This window comes from Macaca fascicularis, chromosome 19 (assembly GCF_037993035.2).
Source record: "Macaca fascicularis isolate 582-1 chromosome 19, T2T-MFA8v1.1".
In the NCBI taxonomy this organism is placed as follows: domain Eukaryota; kingdom Metazoa; phylum Chordata; class Mammalia; order Primates; family Cercopithecidae; genus Macaca; species Macaca fascicularis.
In genome coordinates this window covers 62,079,218-62,101,873 of record NC_088393.1, presented here as the reverse complement: position 1 = coordinate 62,101,873, position 22,656 = coordinate 62,079,218, and the positions used below count along the sequence as shown (strand labels likewise).

General features: G+C 48.2%; 1 protein-coding gene, 1 long non-coding RNA gene and 1 pseudogene across 3 annotated transcripts in view; 1 reads left to right on the top strand and 2 right to left on the bottom strand.

Annotated features, from left to right (window-relative positions):
* LOC123570365 (leukocyte immunoglobulin-like receptor subfamily A member 6) overlaps positions 1-22,656 on the top strand; it is a 32,643-nt gene that overhangs the window by 7,960 nt on the left and 2,027 nt on the right. Inside the window, exons 1-6 of one of the 2 annotated variants that reach the window (XM_065535966.1) lie at positions 18,693-18,794; positions 18,959-18,994; positions 19,178-19,462; positions 19,609-19,911; positions 20,355-20,651; positions 20,904-21,206. The exons of the other annotated variant lie outside the window; for it this stretch is intronic. Of the exons in view, the coding sequence (XP_065392038.1) occupies positions 18,761-18,794; positions 18,959-18,994; positions 19,178-19,462; positions 19,609-19,911; positions 20,355-20,651; positions 20,904-21,206 (1,258 nt within the window). The 5' untranslated portion in view covers positions 18,693-18,760. Of the gene's footprint in view, positions 1-18,692; positions 18,795-18,958; positions 18,995-19,177; positions 19,463-19,608; positions 19,912-20,354; positions 20,652-20,903; positions 21,207-22,656 lie in introns of those variants that run through there. 2 annotated transcript variants of the gene reach the window in all.
* On the bottom strand, positions 3,504-4,198 carry LOC135968395 (uncharacterized). The gene is made up of 2 exons (XR_012427993.1): positions 4,073-4,198; positions 3,504-3,641 (listed from the first exon to the last, which is right to left on the bottom strand). It is a non-coding gene; the product is annotated as an uncharacterized lncRNA (long non-coding RNA).
* On the bottom strand, positions 6,576-8,413 carry LOC141409143 (protein LSM14 homolog A pseudogene; annotated as a pseudogene).

The window sequence follows — 22,656 nt, the reverse complement described above, 5'->3', positions numbered from 1 at the left end:
CCTGGACTCCTCTGAAGTGGAAATCAGAGAAAGGCATTTGTGTGCAGCTGCTGCTCATTCCGGATTCCATTCCTAAATGGGAACTTACACGATGCTTGACCCTGAAGAACAGAATTGGCTGAAAAAGAATTCAGGAATTAAATCCCATTTATAACAGCCACAAACATTGAAAGACCTACTAATAAATTTAACCGACAAGGTAAAAACCTCTACAAACAAAATTATAAAGCTCTGATAAAAAAAAAAATTAAAGGGGACAGGAAAAAACTGGAAAGATACCTCCTGTTCATACATTCAAATAATAAATATTTATTAAAAGGACCATAGTACCCAGAGCAATCTACAGATTCATTGTAATTCCTGTCAACATCCCAGTGTCATTCTTCACCGAAATATTTAAAAATTCTACAATTCATATAGAGCCATAAAATACCCAAAATAGCCAACATAATTTAGAGAAAAAAAGAACAAAGTTGGAGACATCACACTACCTCACTTGAAAATACACTACAAAGCTACAGCAACCAAAACAGCAAGGCACTGGCTTAAAAACAAACACACTGACAATGGAATAGAGCAAAGAACCTAGAAATAAATCCAGAAATTACAGCCAACTAATTATCAAAAACATGCCAAGAACATATACTGGGGAAAGGACAGTCTATTCAATAAATGCTTCTGGCATAACTGGATATCCACATGCAGAAAAACAAAACTCAACCTCTATCTCTCACGACATACAAAATCTACTCCAGATGGAATGAAACCTGAAGTAAGACCTGAAACTATGAAACTATAGAAGAAAACACAGAGGAAACGCTTCAAGCAAACATTCTATCAATAAAACCTTAAAAGCATAGGAAACAAAAGCAAAAATAGACAAATGGGTTTATCAAACTAAAAAGCTTCTGCAGAGCTCAGGAAACAACCAACAGTGTCATGACCTACAGAAGCAGGGAGAAACATTCGTTACCTATTCCTCTAACAAGGGTTTGATCATCAGAATATATGAGGAACTCTAAACAGCTCGGAGGTTTTGATGGAGAAATGAAGAGAAGGTGCTGCCACGTAGAGAAATAAAGAAGTCAGAAAGAGGAAGTTTGGGAGAAACAAACCACACTTTCCAGGTACTGGAAGGTTCTGCTTCTCTCTCTGACTCAGTTAAGTGTCTTAAACACACCTCCTTCCGTCTCCTTCCCCGATGGGGTTATTGCTCCTGTGATGGCCCTGTTGGTTCCTCTTGTCAACCAAGTCACAGAATGGAAGAGCTTTCATTTCCTCAGCATCTTCCTCTTCACACACGATGAACAAATCCACACCATTCTATCCCAGAGCGCTTCTTATCATTGTCTCCTGTCCAACACTACAGTCCAAGCTTAGCCAGTTTCCTCAGTTAATATTTCATGGATTGTGGCAGCATAACTCCAATCCCTGCCTCTATCTCTGGGAAGGTTTCCCATTAACACTGCAGAAGCCCCCATTCTGTGCAATGAGGCACAGCGACACACCAGACACCCACTCCAGCCTGGCCCCTGGAGGATTTGAATTGAGATTGGAACTCTGCAGAGTTGCCCAGGAACGTGGTTTCACACATCCTCCTGTAGGAAATCCATAACCACTATCACCAAGCGGTCCTTTCCAGCATTTCAGGGTGTAGGGGATGCTGGTTGGTCCCTGCAGTGGCAGATCATGTGACAACAACTCTATGGAGATCTTATGAAGAACCTATGGATATCCTATGAAGATCCCATGGAGGTCCTGTGGAGGTCCTATGGAGGCCCTGTGGAGAACCTATGGAGGTCCTGTGGATGTCTTATGGAGATCCTATGGAGGTCCCGTGGAGGTCCTACTGAGATTCTATGGAGGTCCTGTGGAGGTCCTATGGAGAAACTATGGAGGTCCTATGAAAGTCCTATGGAGATCCTATGGAGGTCACATGGAGGTCCTATTGAGATTCTGTGGAGGTCCTGTGGAGATCCTATGGAGAACCTATGGAGGTTCCATGGAGGTCTTATGGAGATTCTATGGAGGTCCTGTGGAGGTCCCATGGAGATTCTATGGAGGTCCTGTGGGGGTCCTATGGAGAACCTATGGAGGTCCTATTAAAATCCTATGGAGGTCCCATGGAGGCCCTATTGAGATTCTGTGGAGGTCCTGTGGAGGTCCCCTGGAGATTCTATAGAGGTCTTGCAGATCCTATGGAGATTCTAGCACTTTTCCATGCATGAGGGTAGGAAATAAGAATTGGAGTTTCAGGATAGGAAGTGCAAGGCCAGCACTGTTTTCTGAGGAACTCAAAGTCAACAGTTTCATGTTCCAGAAGAAGCCCAAATCTTATACGGCTGCTAGGGACACATAAGCATCTTCTTCACACACGATGAACAAACTTCACATACTTCTTCACACACTTCTTCCTCAGTAAGGCACAGAGACACGGGCAGAAAGAAAGCCAGTCAAGGAAAACAAAGCCTATGACTGGCAGCCAGCCAGGCAGACACACAACACACACACACACACACACACACACACACACACACAATCAGTCAGGATCCTACAGATAAAACAGAGATGAAGATAGATGCCAGCAGACATGCAGAGTACTCCTCAGTACAAAGAAAAAAAATACTTTGTTCCCGCCCTGTGCACAGTGTAAGCATGTCTTGTGCTCTGCAGTCAAAAACTCTTTTCTCTCCAGATGTCGACAAGAAACCTTCCCTCTCAGCCCAGCTGTGCCCCCAGTGAGTAAGCTTGGAGAGAACGTGACCTTGTTCTGCAACTCTGGAAGCTCATTTGACCTGTGCCTTCTAACCAGGAAGGGGAGGCCCCTGGACACTGGCTCACTGGGGTGCAGAGACACAGTGGGGCATTCAGGCCAGCTTCCCTCTGGGTCTTGGGGCTGGTGATGGGACCTGAAGATGCTGCAGCTCTCTGTCGATGGCTCTGCCTGTGAGTGCTCAGTCCTGAGTGACCCACTGCACTTGTTACGGGAGGAGCATGCCCTGCAAAACACTAAATCATAGAGCCATGTCTAAGGGACAGTCAGATGGAGACATGGGGATTTTAGGGATCCTGGATGCCCAAGACCATGGGAACCCACCTCCTGCAGCAGCATGACCCAGATGTGAGACATGGAGTCAAAGGAGATCATTTTGGACCTTTAAGATTGGACTGTCCTGCTAGATTTGGGGCTACCACATACCCTGTTTTTGTTTGGCCTTTGTTTTGGCCAAATTCTTCCATTTGGAACAGCTGTATTTACCCAATACCCGTACCCCTATTGTATCTAGAAAGTAACTAACTTGCTTTTAGTTTTACAGGCTCATAGGCGGAAGGGACGTGTTTTGTCTTGCAATTCACCTGCCTCAGCCTCCCAAAGTGCTGGGATTACAGGCGGGAGCCCGCCTTGATAGTTCACATTTTGATTATGCATCCACCAATTGCTAAACACTGGGGTTGTTTTCTCTATTTACCTATTGTGAAAAATGACACAAAACAAGACACACTTTATATGATTCCATTTATATGAAATATCCAGAGTATGCAAATCCATAGAAACAGAAGGTGTGTTCCTGATTCTTAAGCTGAGGGATGAGGACAATTTGGATGACGACTCGGGGGCTTTCTCGGGTCATGGAAATGATCTGGAATTAAATAGAGGTGGTGATTGCGCCAAAAAACACTGATTTCTCACCTTAAAATGGTGTGAATTCTATCCCATAAGTAAATAAACAAATACTTAATCTATATCCAGGTCTCTGCCCAGGGTTTGGGAAGCTGGAGAGTTTCGCCACAGCCCTAACAGAGAGGAAAACTCAGTTCAGCTCCATCGTGGAAGCTTCTCCTGAGACCATCAGACACCTGAGCTCTAGGAGCAGCTGAGTAACCTGAATGCCAAGGAGGGGGGAGCATCATGACTGGTTCCACGGAGACAGAACTCATAAGGGTGGGAGGCTGCTGTACACACTGAGGGGGGACTTCAGCTAACAGTGAATGCGGGGAGTCAATGTTTTCTGCTTCCCTAGAGATCGAGACACACCTGGGGACCTAAGATAGAGGGGCACTGTGCACTCACCCGCAAGTTCTTTCCCATGGGTCTCAACTGAGCATTCACAAGACTGACTGGGAGCAAGATGGAGACCCCACATTGGTGATCAGACAAAAAGAGCTTCCACTGTGCATGGCCTGAAATCTCATTTCCCACACAGGTGCTTCTCTCACATGGAGGAAAAGACATAAGCCATTGGAAAAGGCTCAGATAATTCTGCCCACCTCAGATCCCAGGTAATGACTCATTGTGGCTGGAAGAAAGTGGATCATAAAATCCCTCTACCATAGGAGGAGTGTAGAGAACAATCCTGGACCGTGATCCTAGACAAATATCATTAGAGATATGCACATTTGGAATAGGGACAGAAAACCCCTCCCCACCAAACAAATCTACCCAGTAGAATGCAGCTGCCATGAGGAGCGGGGACAGAAACATGGAGACAGGCCCACCCTCAAGGCCCAGGCACACAGAAACTGCCGGAGACTGAGGCTGGAGGAGGACAGGAGAAACGTCTGCTCTTGACCAGGAGCCTCTCCTGAGAAGCAAGCAGGAGCACCCACAGCTGGGGTTAGGGGACCTAAGGATCCGCTGATGACTTGGTTAATGCAGTGAGCTTCAGCCGGCTCTGTTTCAGCAGTCCCAGTGCATGCTGGAGGGCCCATGAGTGTCACAGCCATGGAGCAATAAAAAAAGGACATGCTGCCAGGCGCAGTGACTCACGCCTGTAATCCCAGCACTTTGGGAGGCCAAGGTGGGCGGAGTACCTGAGGTCCGGAGTTCAAGACCAGCCTGGCCAATATGGGCGAAATCCCGTCCCTACTGAAAATACAAAAATTAGCCAGGTGTGGTGGAAGGTGCCTGTAATCCCAGCTACTCAGGAGGCTGACGTAGGAGAATCAGGGACAGAGGTTGTAGGGAGCCAAGATCGCGCCACTGCACTCCAGCCTGGGCGACAGAGTGAAATTTCGTCTCCAAAAAAATTGTCAAAAAAGGAATCAAAGAAAAAAAGGACATGCATGGAACCAACACCAGCGACTCCCTCTCACCAAGGACCAAGTAGCCACCACTGTCGCTGACAGTCTCACCTGTGACCAACAGAGTGTTCGCCTTTGAGTGGACCAGCGAGTCATCTGCTGGCCGCTTGACGACATGACGTGTATTCAACCAGGAGGGGGCAGCAAATCCTCCTGACCGGGATGGATCCTGGCACTGAGACGGGTTCCTCTGAGCTCATTGCGGCTCTCCCCCAGGAAGCAGAGTCTCCCACCTGTTAAATGGAGCATCTCATGACTTAATCTCAGATCGAGGGACCTACACTCACATGAAATCAGTGAGGCAATGAGAACAGGGCCACGTGATATCCTGGGGATGACCTGAGATACGATGCATGCCATGTAGTGGTTGGGTGCTGCTGGGACTGACAGAGCATCAGAATGGCCTCTTACAGTAGATGCAAGAAACGGTTTGTTCATGAGACTCTGCACTTTAGGTGCTCTCTGATGGTGTAATAGACATAGATATAAAACAGAGATATAGATAGCTGTAGACAATATACATATTCATGTGAATGAACACTAAATGATGCTATGTCTTTTTCTTCTAATATTTTTGTTCTTATTTATTTTTCTATAATGGGCTCTGCAAATGAAAATGCTATGTCTTTTCAGAGGTAGAACACGTGGGCTGGGAAAGGAACGGAGCGTGTCATCAATAGCCCCCATCCTCACCCTTCCAGGTGACCCACTGGGGAGATAAGCACATTCTGGGCCTGCACTTTTAGGTGATTTGGAGTTAGATTATCTGCCTGGTGGAAAATTACCACCAGGGAAGAAAATAAGGGTTACCCTATGCCAAAAGTGATCACTTTGCCCTTTCCCTTTTCTTCTTTTTTTTTTTTTTTTTTTTTGCTAACTTTAAAATGTTTATTTTTAAAAAAAAATAGTTGCTTTTTATACAGCTTTACAAAGTTTTTAATGTTTCTTTGGCAATGGAATATAAAGGAATTTTACAACTATATAAAAAAGTTACGTTTGCCTAAGAAACAGTATTTACCGTGTGTACATAGTTGACTGACAAAATTCTCTACCATCCAGCACCCTAATAATTGACGAAATAAGTTACTTCCCATGACAAGATCCCCAAAAGAAAGGAGAAGAAAGATACACACAGACACCCTCCTTAGCTCAGAACACAGTATCACGGCCCTATCTGCAGACAACCTGCAATTACCACATACAATTCAGTGATTTAAAAAAAACAAAACAAAAGTTTCGGTGATGAAACAATACTTATAAGTCCCACTGAATTACTGCTTTAGTTTAACTCTACAGAAGAAATTACTTAACCTTCTGCTATTACAAATATAGTTGATTCTCACGTCTTAAGATAAGCCTTCCTCCCCCAAAACCTGACTGCATTTTATCTCTGAAATTAAACGGAAAAACAAACAAAAAACAAAAAACAAAAACCCAGTGATGGTGGCAAATGTACAGGGAATTCACTTCTTCATTCTTCTCAAAGACTGAAATCAATTTCTGGGACCACTAAGAGCTAGACATTCACCTATTTTCAGAGATTTGTCTGTAGACTATGCAGGAGCTTTGTTGTCTTTCTTTCAGAAAGCAGTACCATCAATTCAGACCTTTTAGGGGCCAAAAGCTGTGTTTTTCCTATATTCAAAATCTGCAAACTCTCGGTCCCCAGAACCTGCTCTGAATCCACCATGGTCAAGGTACCACCTCTGCCACCACCACGCCCTCTGCCACCACAGACACCAAGACCTCCTCTGCCTCTGTATCCTCCACGGCCACGGTTTGGACAAAGTGGGATTCCAAATGTTTCAGCATTTAATCTTCCTTCAGTCCAGGTTGGTCTCTGTTCTCTATTGTCATCACAAGAAATATTATCAAAGAAGGATTTAGTTTGGTCATAATAGCAATTACATTCAGGTGGATCTTCTTCATCAGCATGTCCGTCACTGTTCTGGGTATCAACTCCTGAGTCTCCTTTATCTTCACCATTTCCAGGCTTCTCCCATTTCTCAAGTTTATCTTCTTTTAATTTATTATGAAACTCTCTGCCAATCTCTTCCTTGTTGAATTGTGCATTTGGACTTTCAAAGTCAAAGTCTTTCTCAAGTTTCATTGGCCCATCTCGCCGAATACCAAATCTTCCCCTGCCACCCCGACGACCCCCACGCCCTCTTCTTGGCGCTGAAGGAGCATCTGGAGCTACTTGTCTCTTGTTATCATTTCTGAGTTGCTCATTTTCTGGCCTTGGGACGTTGTGTGCTTCAGCTCACCTGTGCTCCTGATTCTCTATTGCTTTTTGGCTGGTGGATGGCACAGGCCCGGTTGACACAGGACTCCTTCTCCCAACAGGTGCTGGAGCAGGTAAGCAGGCCCAGGCGGTCTGCACTGCTCGTTCCATGGTTGGGCTTTTTCTCAAAGGGTCGAACTGAGCGCTTGAACGACCCTGAGATAAAATTGTGTTTTTAGAGATCTTGTATCCTGTGTAAAGGCAGAACCAACCGCACTACTTTGGGGCAAGGTACCACTGTTTGATATTTCTATTCCAAAGGAGGTCAAAGAGCTTCCAGCAACACCAACAGCACTAAACTGCTGCCCCACTAAGGAACGTGGACTGAACTGGCTGGATGTGGGCATCCTGCCGAAAGGCCCGTAAGAACCCACGGACTGGAATGAAGAAGTCGATGAGCCTAGTGAGAACTGCACGATAGCTGGGTCTTGAGGCAAAGAACACCGTGGTTTCGGTGGCTCGCAAACAGTGAGAGGTCTTTCATGTCACTCCCACGGAATACAACGGAGTCAAAGACTCCATCTTGTGGCGGTACTGGACCATCTGGCGGTCTGTCTTCTGGACCAAAGGACCGAACTTTGGCGAGGGCTGCGGGGGACCGTTCGGTGTCATGGTGTAGAGGATGCCCTCGTAGTGGATCTCCACCTTGGACTGAGGCTGATGCTTGCTGATGTTAAGGGTGCTCCCGCTCAATGGCGCCGGGGCCGCCGCTGCTCCTGCCCGCTCGCAGAGACAGATCCCACACCGCTGCCGCCCGTTCCTCACGCCCGCTGAGCACGCCAGCTCCTCCTTCGCCTCAGACCCAACATGGCGGCGGCGCCCGCAGCTCCTCCTTCGCCTCAGACCCAACATGGCGGCGGCGCCCGCACGCCGCCTCCCGCACGCCGCCTCCGCACGCCGCCTCCTCCCTCGCTTCAGACCCAACATGGCAGCGGCGCCCGCTCTGGGCAGCTCCCCCAGCCTCCCGCCCTCAAGCCCCTTTGCCCTTTTCTTTCTTCCGCTCACTGCAACCTCTGCTTCCCGGATTCAAGTGATTCTCCTGCCTCGACCTCCAGAGTAGCTGGGATTACAGGCGTGTGTCAGGATGCCCGGCTAATTTGTTGTTGTTGTTGTTGTTGTTGTTTCTGAGGAGAGAGAAGGTTTCACCATGTTGGCCAGGCCGGTCTCAAGTGATCCACCCTCCTCGGCCTCCCGAAGTGCTGAGATTACAGGCGTGCGCCACCGCCCCCGGCCAACTGTACCCTTTTCTTTTTATTTTCTTTATCACAGTAGAAGAGCCGGTAGGGAGAATTATGGGCAGCGTAGATCACTCACTGGGCACTGACGGAGGCTCCGCAGTGGACACAACCATGATGGGTGTCGTGGGTTGCATTGTAACCCCAAAAGGACGTGTTGGCACCTTAACCCCCTTACCTGTAAGTGTGAACTCATGCAGAAACAGGGTCCTTAGAGATGTGATTAGGTAAATAAAGATACAGTCATGCTGGAAGAGGACAGGATCTGAATCCAGTATCACTCGCATCCTAATAAGACAAGGATGAGACAAGACGCGCAGGTAAGACTGCCATGTGGTGATGGATTTATATTTACCATCAAAGCTGAATCATTAGGGGTCGTTACACATTGAAATATGTTTCTGTTCTCTTCTATTAGAACTCCTAGCATAGTAAATAGAAGTAAATATATTGGCCGGGCACAGTGGCCCATGCCTGAAATCCCAGCAGTTTGGGAGGCTGAGGCGGGGGGATCACTTGAGGCCAGGAGTTGGAGATTGGCATGGTCAACGTGGCAAAACCTCATCTCTACTAAAAATACAAAAATTAGCCAGGCGTGGTGGCAGGCGCCTGTAATCCTAGCTACCCAGGAGGCTGACGCAGAAGAATCACTTGAACCCGGGAGGCGAAGGTTGCAGTGAGCTAAAATCGCGCCACTGCACTCCAGCTTGGGCAACATAGGAGTGCAGATATCTCTTTGATAGACTGATTTTCTTTCTTTTGAGTATATGCCCATCAGTGGGATTACTGGATCATACGGTACCTCTAGCTTGAGTTTTTTGAGGAACCTCCAAACTTCTCCATACTGGTTGTATTAATCTAGATTCCCACCAACAGTATACAAGGGTTCCCTGTTTTCCACATTCTCGCCAGTATTTGTTATTGCCTGTCTTTTGGATATAAGTCATTTTAACTGGAATGAGATAGTATCATTGTAGTTTTGATTTGCGTTTCTCTAAGTGATATTGAGCACCTTTTCATATGCCTGTTTGCCATCTGTTTCTTTTGAGAAATGGTTATTCAAATATTTGCCCATTTTTTGATTGAAATATTAGATTTCTTCGTATAGAGTCTTTTGAGCTCCTTATTTATTCTAGTTATTAGGGATTCCTTGTCAGATGGGGGTTTGCAAATATTTTCTTCCATTCCGTGGGAATGTTTGTTAATTGTATCTTTGCTCTGCAGCTTCTTAACTTGATTTGACCCCATTTGTCCGTTTTTGCTTTGGTTGCCTGTACTTCTGGGGTATTGCTCAAAAAATTTTTCCCAGACCAACATCCCGGAGATTTCCCCCAGTTTTCTTGTAGTCATTTCACAATTTGAGGTCTTAGATTTAAGTTTTTAATCTACTTTGATTTGATTTTTGTATGTGGCAAAAGATGGGTGTCTGGTTTCCTTTTTCTGAGTATGAATATCGAGTTTTCCCAGCACCATTTATTGAAGAGACTGTCTTTTGCCAGTGTATACTCTTGGCACCTTTGTTGAAATCCATACACTGTTGGTGTATGGATTTGTGTCTGGGGTCTGTGTTCCATTCCATTGACATATGTGTCTGCTTTTATGCCACTACCATGCTGTTTTGGTTACTATAGCTCTGTAGTATAATTTGAAATCAGGTAATGTTGTGCCTCCAGTTTTATTATTTTTGCTTAGGATAGCTTTGATTATTCTGGGTCTTTTGTGATTCATACATTTTAGGATATTTTTTTCTATTTGTGGGAAGAATGTCATTGGCATTTTTTTTTTTTTTTTTTTTTTTTGAGACGGAGTCTCGCTCTGTCGCCCAGGCTGGAGTGCAGTGGCCGGATCTCAGCTCACTACAAGCTCCGCCTCCCGGGTTCACGCCATTCTCCTGCCTCAGCCTCCCGAGTAGCTGGGACTACAGGCGCCCGCCACCTCGCCCGGCTAGTTTTTTGTATTTTATAGTAGAGATGGGGTTTCACCGGGTTAGCCAGGATGGTCTCGATCTCATGACCTTGTGATCCACCCATCTCGGCCTCCCAAAGTGCTGGGATTACAGGCTTGAGCCACCGCGCCCGGCCTGTCATTGGCATTTGATATGCATTGCATTTAATCTGTAGATTGCTTTGGGTACTATGGACATTCTAACAATATTGGTTCTTCCAATCCATGAACATGGAATATTTTTCCATTTTGTGGTGTCCTCTTCAATTTCTTTCATCAGTGTTTTATAGTTTTCATTATAGTGATCTTTTACTTCTTTGGTTAAGTCATTTCCTAGGTACTTAATTTTACGTCTGGATATTGTAAATGAGATGAGCTTTTATTCTTTTTCAGGTTGTTAACTGTTGATATATAGAAATACTTCTGATTTCTTTTTTTTTTTTTTTTTTTTTTGATGGAGTCTCGCTCTGTTGCCCAGGCTGGAGTGCAGTGGCACGATCTTGGCTCACTGCAACCTCTGCCCCCTGTGTTCAAGTGATTCTCCTGCCTCAGCCTCCCAAGTAGCTGGGATTACAGGCGCCCACCACTGTGCCTGGCTGATTTTTATATTTTTAGTAGAGATGGGGTTTCACCATCTTGGCCAGGCTGGTCTTGAACTCCTGACCTCGTGATCCACCTGCCTTAGCCTCCCAAAGTGCTGGGATTACAGGCGTGAGCCACTGTGCTTGGCTAGCAATGCTTCTGATTTCTAAATTTTGATTTTGTATCCTGCAACCTGACTGAATTTGTTTATCAGTTCTAATAGTTTTCTTGTGAAGTCTTTAGATATTTCCAAAGATAAGATCATATCATCTGCAAACAATGATAATTTGATTTCTTCTTTCCCAATTTGAATGCCCCTTATGTCTTTCTCTTGTCTGATTGCTCTAGCTAGGACTTCCGGTGCTATGTTGAGTAACAGTGGTGACAGTGGGCATCTTTGTCACGTTCCAGATCTAAGAAGAAAGGCTTTCAGTTTTTCCCCATTCTGCAAAATACTAGCTGTGGGTCTGTCATATATGGCTTTTATTATGTTGAGGTATGTTTCAACTATCCCCAGTTTTTTAAGGGTTTTTATTGTAAGGGATGTTGAAATTTACTAAGTGCCTTTTCAGCATCAATTGAAAGGATCATATGGCTTTTATCCTTCATTCTGTTGTTATGATGTATTACATTAATTGATTTGCGTGTGTTGAACGATCCTTGCATCCCAGGGATTAAATCCCACCTGATCATGTTGAATGATGTTTCTCATATATTGTTGAATTTGGTTTGCTAGTATTTTGTTGAGGATTTTTGCATCAATATTCATCAGAGATCTTGCCTGTAGTTTTCTTGTTTTGATGTGCCTTTGTGTACTTTTAGTATTAGGGTGATATGGCCTTGTAGAATGAGTTCGGAAGTATTCCCTCCTCTATTATTCAGAATGGTTTGAGTAGCATTGATTTTATTTATTCTATAAATGTTTTGTAGAATTCAGCAGTGAAGCCATCAGGTCCCAGGCTTTTCTTTACTGGGAGACTTTTCATTACAGCTTCCATCTCATTACTTGTTATTGGTCTCTTCAGATTTCTTCCCGGTTCAATCATGGTAGGTTGTGTTGTGTCTGGGAATTTGTTCATTTCCTCTAGATTTTCCATGTTATTATTACTTTCTCAAATATTTGGTAGAAATCAACAGTGTACCCATTCAGGCCAGATTTCCCTATGGAAAGATTTCTGAGTGTAGGTTGAATTTCTTTTTTTTTTTTTTTTTTCTGTTTTTGATGGAGTCTCCCTCTGTCACCTAGGCTAGAATTCAGTGATGTGATCTCGGCTCACTGCAGCCTCCACCTCCCGGGTTCAAATGGTTCTTTTGCCTCACCCTCTTGAGTAGCTGGGATTACAGGCATGTGCCACTTCACCTGGGTAATTTTTGTATTTTTAGTAGAGGTGGGATTTCACCATGTTAGCCAGACTGGTCTTGAATTCCTGACCTCAGGTGATCTGCCCGCCTCAGCCTCCCAAAGTGCTAGAATTAAAGGTGTGAGCCACTGCACCCAGCCAGTTGAATTTCTTTAATAAAAATAGGAAATGTTACACTATATATTTGTTCTTGAGTAAATTTTGGTAGTTTGTATACTTCAAGATATTTTCTATTAAATGTAAGTTGTAGAACATCTTAGCATAGATTTCTAGTTTTGGTTCACTAGTCCTTTTATGTCTGTAGGACTGGTAGTGGTGCTTCTTTCCAACTTGGTTTGGTAATTGTTGTGCGCTCTCTCTCTCTCTCTCTCTCACTCTCTTACTTTACATCCTGCAGATGTTCATATGTTATAATTTCATTGACTTTTTTTGTTAATGTTCTATCAGTTTAATGTTGTGTGATTCTATAACCCATGAATATTTGTTTTTGTTTTTGTTTTTGCAGTGGAGTCTTTCTTGCCTAGGCTAGAGTGCAGTGGCATGATCTCAGCTCACTGCAACTTCCACTTCCCGGGTTCAAGTGAATCTCCTGTCTCAGCCTCCCGAGTCATTGAAAATACAGGTGTGTGCCACCATACTCAAATAATTTTTGCATTTTCAGTAGAGACAGAGTTTCACCATGTTGGCCAGGCTGGTCTCAAAGTCCTGACCTCAAATGATCCACCTGCCTCAGCCTCCCAAAGTGCTGGGATTACAGGCATGAGCCACCACACCCAGCCAAAACCCATCAATATTTAGAATGCTATTTGTTTCCAAAGTATTGCTTTTTCTCCAAATGTCTTCTTATTGTTGGCTGCTAATTTAATGGAACTTCTAATCAGGAAACGTTACCTGTAGTAACAGTTTGGATGCTTACTTTGTTGTCTAAAAATGATAGATATGGCCGGGCACAGTGGCTCACACCTGTAATCCCATCACTTTGGGAAGCTAAGGTGGGCGGATCATGAAGTCGGGAGATCGAGACCATCCGGGCCAACATGGTGAAACCCTGTCTCTACTAAAAATACAAGAAAATTATCTGGATGTGGTGGCATGCGCCTGTAATCCTAGCTACTCAGGAGGCTGAGGCAGGAGAATCGCTTGAACCCAGAAGGCAGAGATTGCAGTGAGCCGAGATCGCGCCACTGTGCTCCAGCCTGGCGACAGAGCAAGACTTCGTTTCAAAAAAAACAAAAAGATAGATACTTTTGATCAATATGTTTTCATAAGTAAGTATTCCTGGCCTCACACGGTGGCTCACACCAGTAATCCCAACACTTTGGAAGGCCAAGATGGCCAGATCCCGTGAGCCCAGGAGTTTGAGACCAGCCGGGGCAACAGAGCGAAACCACGTCTCTACAAAAAATACATATTAAAAAAATTTAGCTGGGCAAGGTGGCATGATCCTGTAGTCCCAGCTACTCAGGAGATGGTTGTGGGAGATCCACCTAGGCCTGGGGAGGTTGAGGCTGCAGTGAGCTGGGATAGTGCCATTGTATTTCAGATGGAGCAACAGAGAGAGACCTTGTTTCAAAAAGAAATATATAAAGAAATACACTTTCCCACTTTGTTGTTATATGTATATTCCAGAAATGTTTCTATACAAACTTACATAATACATAAACAATTGAAACATCATATATAAGCATCAGATTGAACATTTGTGCCATTCAACTTTCACAAAGATTTTGTTCACTTAATCTATCAAAGTCTGATCAGTATTTCTTCAAATCCTCCATTGTGTCTCAATTGATGCTTTGTAAATTGTAAAGTTTAAGGACATGTGGTTGGCTGAGTGAAAGTGTATAACTTTCTCTTCTTCACAGATTGTTGATTTAAAAGTATGAAATATCAACTGTTTTTCTTTTCAGAGGCTGTTTGTGTTAGTATTGGTTTGCTATTGCTGCCATAACAAATTACTACATATTGAGCAGCTTCAGCAACACAAACTCATTATCTCACAGTTCTGAATATCAGAATTCTGAACAGGTCTTTTAGGACAAAATCAAGGCCATGACGTGGCTGCATTCCTTTCTGGAGGCTCCAGAGACGCGAATCCATTTCCTTGCTCTTTCAGATTCTTAGTAGAAATGTATATACTTGTATATACACAGATTACAGATAGATCTATGCTTACTAGTTTTTCGAATGTACTGTTGATTTATTTTATTCACAGTAGCATCTCATCTTCTGCATTTGGGGTTCATTATTCCACTCCCTGATTTACATCATTAGTATGGCTTTCAGAAAGAGCCCAGATGCAAACATATCTGCAGCCTTGCAGCTCCAGCGATGCCTGGCTCTGTCTCTCTCTCTCTCTCTCTCTCTCTCTCTCTCTCTCTCTCTCTCTCTCTCTCTGTCTCCCTCTCCCTCTCCCTCTCTCTGTCTCAATATCTCTCTCTCTTTCTCTGTCTCTCCGTGTCTCTCTGTCTGTCTCAATCTCTCTCTTTCTCTGTTATTATTGTGGTACCTGATAAAAGGACACTGAAAACGCCCTTCTTATTCCTCATAAGACCACCACCTGACCTGACGACTCACAAATGTCCCGAGTCTCCTTGTGTTTTAGGATTTATCCACAGCTGACTCTGAAACTTAGTCCTTTAATAATAACGAGGCCAGGTTGCAGTGAGCCAAGATCGCGCCATTGCACTCCAGCCTGGACAACAAGAGTGAAATTCCATCTCAAAAACTAATAATAAATAATAAATAATACTTATAATAGTAATAACTAGGCCCAGCACAGAACTCTGTCCTCACAATTAAGCCCTTGTGGTTGTTTCTCCTGTCTCTTCTGGGGCTGCTGTTTGCTTTTTCGAACTCCAGTCCCGATGAGCTTGTCATTCATTCAAGGGTCATTTACATTTTCTCTGGTAGTTTTAGGATTATTTTAAATTGATGCCTCATGTTTTTCACTTTACCATGATGGACATATTAAATTTAGTTATCAACTGATGTTTTCTCTTCAGTTCTATAAAAATTTCAACCATTAGCTCTTCATGCATATCGTGAACTAACATCCCTCTTCCTTCTTTCATTCTGAAACCTTGACAGACACGTTCTTTCTTCTCATTCAACTTCCTGTATATATTAATCTTTTCTATTGTTCAATTTCTGTTCTTTCCATGATACAGTATGGAAAATTTAATGAACATTTTATCCTAATGTATATATTTACTATTTCAGCTGTCTTGTCCTGGATTAAATTATGTTTTTGATTTTGTTATGTTTGCATAGTAGATATATACGGCTAGTAAATTACTTTGGTTTTTTTTTTTTTTTTGAGACACAGTTTCGCTTTTTTTTTTTTTTTGAGACATAGTTTCGCTTTTTTTCTTTTTGAGACGAGTCTCGGAGTCTCGCTCTGTCGCCCAGGCTAGAGTGCAGTGGTGCAATCTCGGCTCACTGTAAGCTCTGCCTCCCGGGTTCACACCATTCTCCTGCCTCAGTCTCCCGAGTAGCTGGGACTACAGGCACCCGCCACGACGCCCGCTAATTTTTGTATTTTTAGTAGAGACGGGGTTTCACTGTGTTAGCCAGGATGGTCTCTATCTCCTGACCTTGTGATCCACCCGCCTCAACCTCCCAAAGTGCTGGGATTACAGGTGTGAGCACGGTATGAGCACCGTGCCCGGCCGACAGTTTCACTCTTGTCCCAGCTGAAGTGCTTTGGCGTGATCTCAGCACACTGCAGCCTCCACCTCCCAGGTTCAAGAGATTCTCCTGCCTCAGCCTCCTGAATAGCTGGGATTACAGGCACTCACCACCACAACTACATAATTTTTTGTATTTTTATTAGAGTTGGGGTTTCACCATGTTAACCAGGCTGGTCTCGAACTCCTAGCCTCGAGTGATCTGCCCGCATCTGCCTCCCAAAGTGCTGGGATTACAGGCATGAGCTACCACGCCCAGACATAAATTCCTTTTTAATGGTGTTAATTTAATATAGTTTTTCAGCTTCACAATATCTACTAAATGCATTTCGACAACTTTCCTCATATGGTTGTCATTCCTGTGGGGCGGCTCTCCTCCCACGCACCTGGCCTTTCATAAAGGGTTTCTCCCAGGGCTGTCCAGGCATCAGCCTGATGAAGGGGATCGTTGCCACTGCTCCTGCCCCACTCTCCCAAACTTAGCCTCAGCTCAAGACTGTGCCCGGCAGGGATGGGACCAACGCCAGCCTTACACTCACCTGTGGGGCAGACGCCCATATCTGAGCACCGTGGATTGAATCTGTTTCTCACACACAGGGGAGGGGCTGAGAGCTGAGCGTGGACTCCAGTGAGTGAGCAGAGACCCCCCAGCGCCTGTCCACACACACAGGGGAGGGGGAGCCACAGCTTCCAGCCCCACCCAGAGCCCTGACCCCTCCCTGCCTGGGAGGACCCGGGGTTCCTCTTCTGTCCCACACAGAGGTGGGAACCTCCTCCTCCCTAATGACCCTGGGTGGTCCCAGACACCCGTGGCCACTCAGCTTTGAACTGTGTTCATTGCAGGGGACGCATCTCAAAGTGAGGAACTTTCTTTCTCTTTCTGTGCCTGTGGCTGTGGTGATCTGTGTATTTCAGACATATCACTAGGAGCATTTCTTGGTATTTGGAGCCGATGTCGGCTCTTGATTGGGGGTGTCAATCATCCTCCTCGACTGTGGAACCCAACACCAGGATCCTCTCCCGTCCCACCCTCCGGTCTGAACTGGTCTGGAAATCCACCATGGCTGATCCTCCCATGTCCTGGGCACCACTGACCCCACAGCCACTGTGATGAGTGGGGTTCATGACAACAGGCTCGGAAGTGACATTAATGTCCAAGGTCACATAAACCGTGGATGATAATCAGGAATTAAATAAAAATCAGCTCCCCTCCCCCGGAAGCAGATTACAGACCTAACAAACTGTTCTGAAAATCCTGAACATGGACGGAGGCGCCGAAGGACGACCAAGGACGCAAGGGGCACTGAGGAGGCAGGACCGACTCAGAGCCTCATTCCCGGGGGTGTGGGTGATGCTGCAACAAGGAAAAAAGGGAAAGTACAAGAGAGGGACTGTTTGGTAAGAAGGAAACACACACTCCAAGGACTGTGTGTGTGTGTGTATATATAATATATAGTATATATATGTGTGTATATATATGTTATATATGGATGTATTTTTTTATATATATATATATGTTTTATTCTCTATATTCCCTGCATTTCTCCTTTTCAGACAGGATCTTGCTCTGTCGCCCAGACTGGATTGCCGAGGGGTGATCACAGCTCCCTGCAGCCTCTGCCTCCCAGACCCAAGTGATCCTCCCACCTCAGCCTCCTGAGTAGCTGGGACCACAGGCATGAGCCTCCATGCCCAACTCACTTTTTTATTTTCTGTAGAGATAGGGTCGCAGTATGTTGCCCAGGACTGTCTGAAGTTCCTGGCCTCAAGCCATCACCCACCTCAGCCTCCTGAGTAGCTGGGACTAGAGGTGTGAGCTGCCATGCCTGGCTAATTTTTTTGCTTTTTTTTTTTTTTTTTTTTTTTTTTTACAGACAAGGTCTTGCTATTTGGCCGAGGGTAATCTGAAGCTCCTGGCCTCAAGCCATCCTCCCGTCTCAGCCTTCTGAAGTGCTGGGATTCCAGGCGTGAGCCACCACGGTAGACCCTGCATTTCTCCTCTGTGCTCACTGCCACACGCAGCTCAGCCTGGGCTGCACAGCCCGGTGTCAGGTGCGTCTCTGCTGACCTGGGTCTGCCTGCAGCATGGACCTGCATCTTCCCTGAAGCATCTCCAGGGCTGGAGAGACGACTGCCATGGTAAGGACCCCGCGACGCTGAGCTGATGGACGCGCTGAAGGAGGGAGGGAGACCCCATGGGGAGGCTCTGAGAGGGAAGAGGAGCCCACGGTCACCCTCGCCTGAAAGGGGCTGACTGAGGAAGGCACCGGGTCTATTTGCTGCTGTGTCCCGGCCCTCAGCGAGATAAAGATAAATCAGGCAGACGGTGGCCCAGGGACAAGGAGACCCCATTTCTCTCTGAAATGTCTGCAGAGAGCCTGGTGCCCGCCCCCACCTCAGCCCTGGGGAAATGAGAGCCAGGCTCCGGGGGAGGGCGGTTCCCCTTCCTGTGGGCTGAGGATGAGACAATCCCATGACAAGAAGGACCCAGCCTCCGAGCGGCCACACCCTGTATGTGTCTCTGTCCTGCCAGCACCGAGGGTTCATCCATCTGCAGAGCCCGGGCCACTGGGAGGAGACGCCATGACCCCCGCCCTCACAGCCCTGCTCTGCCTCGGTGAGATTTCAAGATGGGGAGGGGGAGATCCGAGTCTTGAAGGGACCCCACCCCACACACAAGCCCTGGTCCATCAGGAGACCTCAAAAGCTCGGGAGGCACCAGGGTGAGGAGGGTCTGCTCAGGCTTCAGGGGCAAATCCCTCACAGGGAACTCTCTTCCAGGGCTGAGTCTGGACACCAGGACCCACGTGCAGGCAGGTGAGTGTGTCCCCAGCTGTCCCAGGTCCCTCCTCCTCACTAAGGACAGGGGCCACCCATGGGCAGCTGGGGGAAGAGACTGCAGTTCTGGGTGACTGATGGCGATGACGGGGGGTCCTGGGGCTGGGAGCTGGGATCTGAGTGTGGGGATGTCTTGGAATCCAGCCTCTGATTTCCTTCTAGGGACCCTCCCCAAACCCACCCTCTGGGCTGAGCCTGGCTCTGTGATCATCTGGGGGAGCCCCGTGACCATCTGGTGTCGGGGGACCCTGGAGGCCCAGGAGTACCGTCTGGATAAAGAGGGAAGCACAGAGCCCTGGGACACACAGAAACCACTGGAGCCCAGGAACAAGGCCAGATTCTCCACCCCATTCATGACAGAGCGCCATGCAGGGAGATTTCGCTGTTACTATCTCAGCCATGCAGGCCGGTCAGAGCTCAGCGACCCCCTGGAGCTGGTGGTGACAGGTGAGAGGACACTCAGGGGTCCCAGCCCCAGGCTCTGCCCTCAGGAAGGGGGTCGGCTCTCAGGGGCGTATCCCTCTCACAGCCCAGCCCTGGGGATGATGTGGGAGGTGGGAGCCCATTAAACACGGTGCCTCCTTCTCTCCTAGGAGCCTACAGCAAACCCACGCTCTCAGCCCCGCCCAGCCCTGTGGTGGCCTCAGGAGGGAACGTGACCCTCCGATGTGGCTCACAGCAGGGATATCAGCATTTTGTTCTGATTGAGGAAGGAGAACACAGGCTCCCCCGGACCCTGGACTCACAGCAGCTTCACAGTGGGTGGTACCAGGCCCTGTTCCCTGTGGGCCCCGTGACCCCCAGCCACAGGTGGACGTTCAGATGCTATTACTATTATAGGAACACCCCCCAGGTGTGGTCCCACCCCAGTGACCCCCTGGAGATTCTGGCCTCAGGTGAGGGACCACGGCCTTCTCTAATCCACTTTCGGGGCAGCTGACAGGCTTGGGGAGTCTGGCTGGTGACTGACTCTGGAAAGGACCCAGAGTGATGTGTGGACGGACGGGCTGCAGGCGTGAGGGAGACCCCATGGGGAGGCTCTGACATGGGAGGAGGCGGCCTCGGCCACCCTCACCTGGAAGGGGAGGACTCCGGAAGGCACCGGTGTGTTTGCTGTGAGGTCCCGGCTCTCAGGGAGAGGAGGAAGGATCAGGCACAGGGGCCAGGGCTAGGGAGACCCCACTCCTCGGAAATGACTCCAAGACAGCCCCTGGTGAGAAGGAGACCCTGGGGTCAGAGACTCAGAGTGAGAGACAGTGAGACCTGCAGGGCCCGGACGGGAGAAGGAAGGAGCGGGGAGGAACCAGCTCTCTGAGTCCCGGCTCCTCTTTCCCTCCAGGCCTGTCTAGGAAGCCCTCCCTCCTGACCCTGCAGAGCTCCATCATGGTCCCTGGAGAGACCCTGACCCTGCAGTGTGGCTCTGATGTCGGCTACGACAGATTTGCTCTGTACAAGGAGGGGGAACGTGACTTCCTCCAGTGCCCTGGTCAGCAGCCCCAGGCTGGGCTCTCCCAGGCCATCTTCACCCTGAGCCCTGTGAGGGGCTCCCACGGGGGCCAGTACAGATGCTACGGTGCACACAACCTCTCCTCCGAATGGTCGGCCCCCAGTGACCCCCTGGACATCCTGATAGCAGGTGAGGAGCCCAGCGGGTTCAGTCAGGGACCCAGGCTCTGCACAGACCCTGCCGGGGGAGCCCAGGTGGTGATGGCCGGGATGAGGGGTGGAGTCCTAAGGGAGGGAGAGACAGACAGAGACAGGGGATGGGTGGGGAGGGGGAGACTCAGAGAAAACAGAGACAGACAGACTGAGGGTCCCAGAGAGAGGCCTGTGGAGGTCTCAGCTCAGAGCAAGCTGGGAGCCCCTCACCCATCCTTCTTCTCTCCAGGACAGTTCTATGATGTGGTCTCCCTCTCGGTGCATCCGGGCCCCACGGTGGCCTCAGGAGAGAACGTGACCCTGCTGTGTCAGTCATGGGGGCAGTTCCACACTTTCCTTCTGACCAGGGAGGGGGCAGCCCATCCCCCGCTGCATCTGAGATCAGAGCACCAAGCTCAGCAGTACCAGGCTGAATTCCCCATGGGTCCTGTGACCTCAGCCCACGCGGGGACCTACAGGTGCTACAGCTCACTCAGCTCCAACCCCTACCTGCTGTCTGTCCCCAGTGACCCCCTGGAGCTCGTGGTCTCAGGTGAGGACCCTAATCCTGTCCCCTCTGAGCTCAAAGGCTCAGCTCAGGCCCAGGCCCCCGGAGATCTCAGCTGGGATGGAGTGAGGGAGGTTTAGCCAGAGGGGACGCAGCCCTCAGAGGGGAGGAGGCCAACAGGGCTTCTCCTAGGCATGGCCACCCGTTCTCCTTGCCTGGCATGCAGAAGGTACGGTGGGCAGAGGAATGGTTCCCGGGGATCCACTGGGTGGATGAGGAGAGTGGGAGTGGAAGGGTGCACTCCATGGACAGCCCCAGTCCCTCACCTGCCCCCTGTGCTCCTTCCAGGACCCTCTGGAGGCTCCAATCCCCCACCCACAGGGCCACGCTCCACCCCTGGTGAGTCACTGAGGCCTCTTGGGGAGCGCGGCCTCCCCCAGGGCAGTCTGAGTCTCCCGAAGGATCCCATTCCCCTCCCCTCAAGGACAGGCTTGTGTCCCAGGGACTCAGGCTGGGCTGGTGAGGCGTGGGGGGTTCAAGGCAGAGGGAGGTGTTGGGGCCCAGCCTAGGGGAAAAGCAGCTGGGTTCATGTGGGGAGCAAGGCAGCCCCAGCCCTCACCTCCCTGTCTTGACCCCAGAGGTCCTGAGGACCAGCCCCTCAACCCCTCAGGGTCAGGCGAGTGACCTCCTGGAGCTCATGGTCTCAGGTGAGGGCCCTGACCCTGTCTTCTCTGAACTCAAAGGCTCAGCTCAGGCTCTGCACCCAGGAGAGCTCTGGGACACTAGAAAACAGGGGAGTGAAGGGGGAGAATCCAGCCCATGGGAGGGTGGAAATAGACGGGGACCTCCTACCCCTGGCTCCCACCCCTGAAGTCCCAGTAGGGTAAAGAGCAGGGAGGGCTGGGAGGACACAGGGGTGAACCTTGGAGGAGATGAGATTAGACTGAAGGTGGAAGACGGAGGCCCCACCCGCTCCCCTCCTCATGTCTCCACCTCAGAATCAGAGCTCTGGGTCCCAACCCCCAGCAGATGCCCTCCTGGAGGGAGAAGAATTCAGGTGCCACCTGACCCTCACCTTGTCTCTGGCAGCTCCCCGGCACTCAGCGCACACCTGAGCGTCACAGGGACCCGCACCTGCTCCTGCAGCAGCTCAGGGACTGTGCACGGCTCCTCTTCTGCTCCACTGACCACATTTTTATTTGGGTTTTTAATCTCATACTGGCCTTTGTGTGCAACCTGGCGAAAGAAGATTTGCAGCATCGCCTGTTTTTCATTCTCACCCAGTTTTGTAACAGCCCTGATCTTACGCACTCCCTGAGGTTTGGTAAATGTCAGGTAGAAATGTGGACTTCCCTTGTTCTGGACGTTTGCTATGGAGGGGGTAGGGCTTATCTTTTAAGAAAAAGTCAAGTGACTGGCACTACTCCCTGAAACCCGACAGCACTCTCCAGATCTCAGAGGGAGGGAGAGACAGAGACATGCTGGGGCCGCCCTT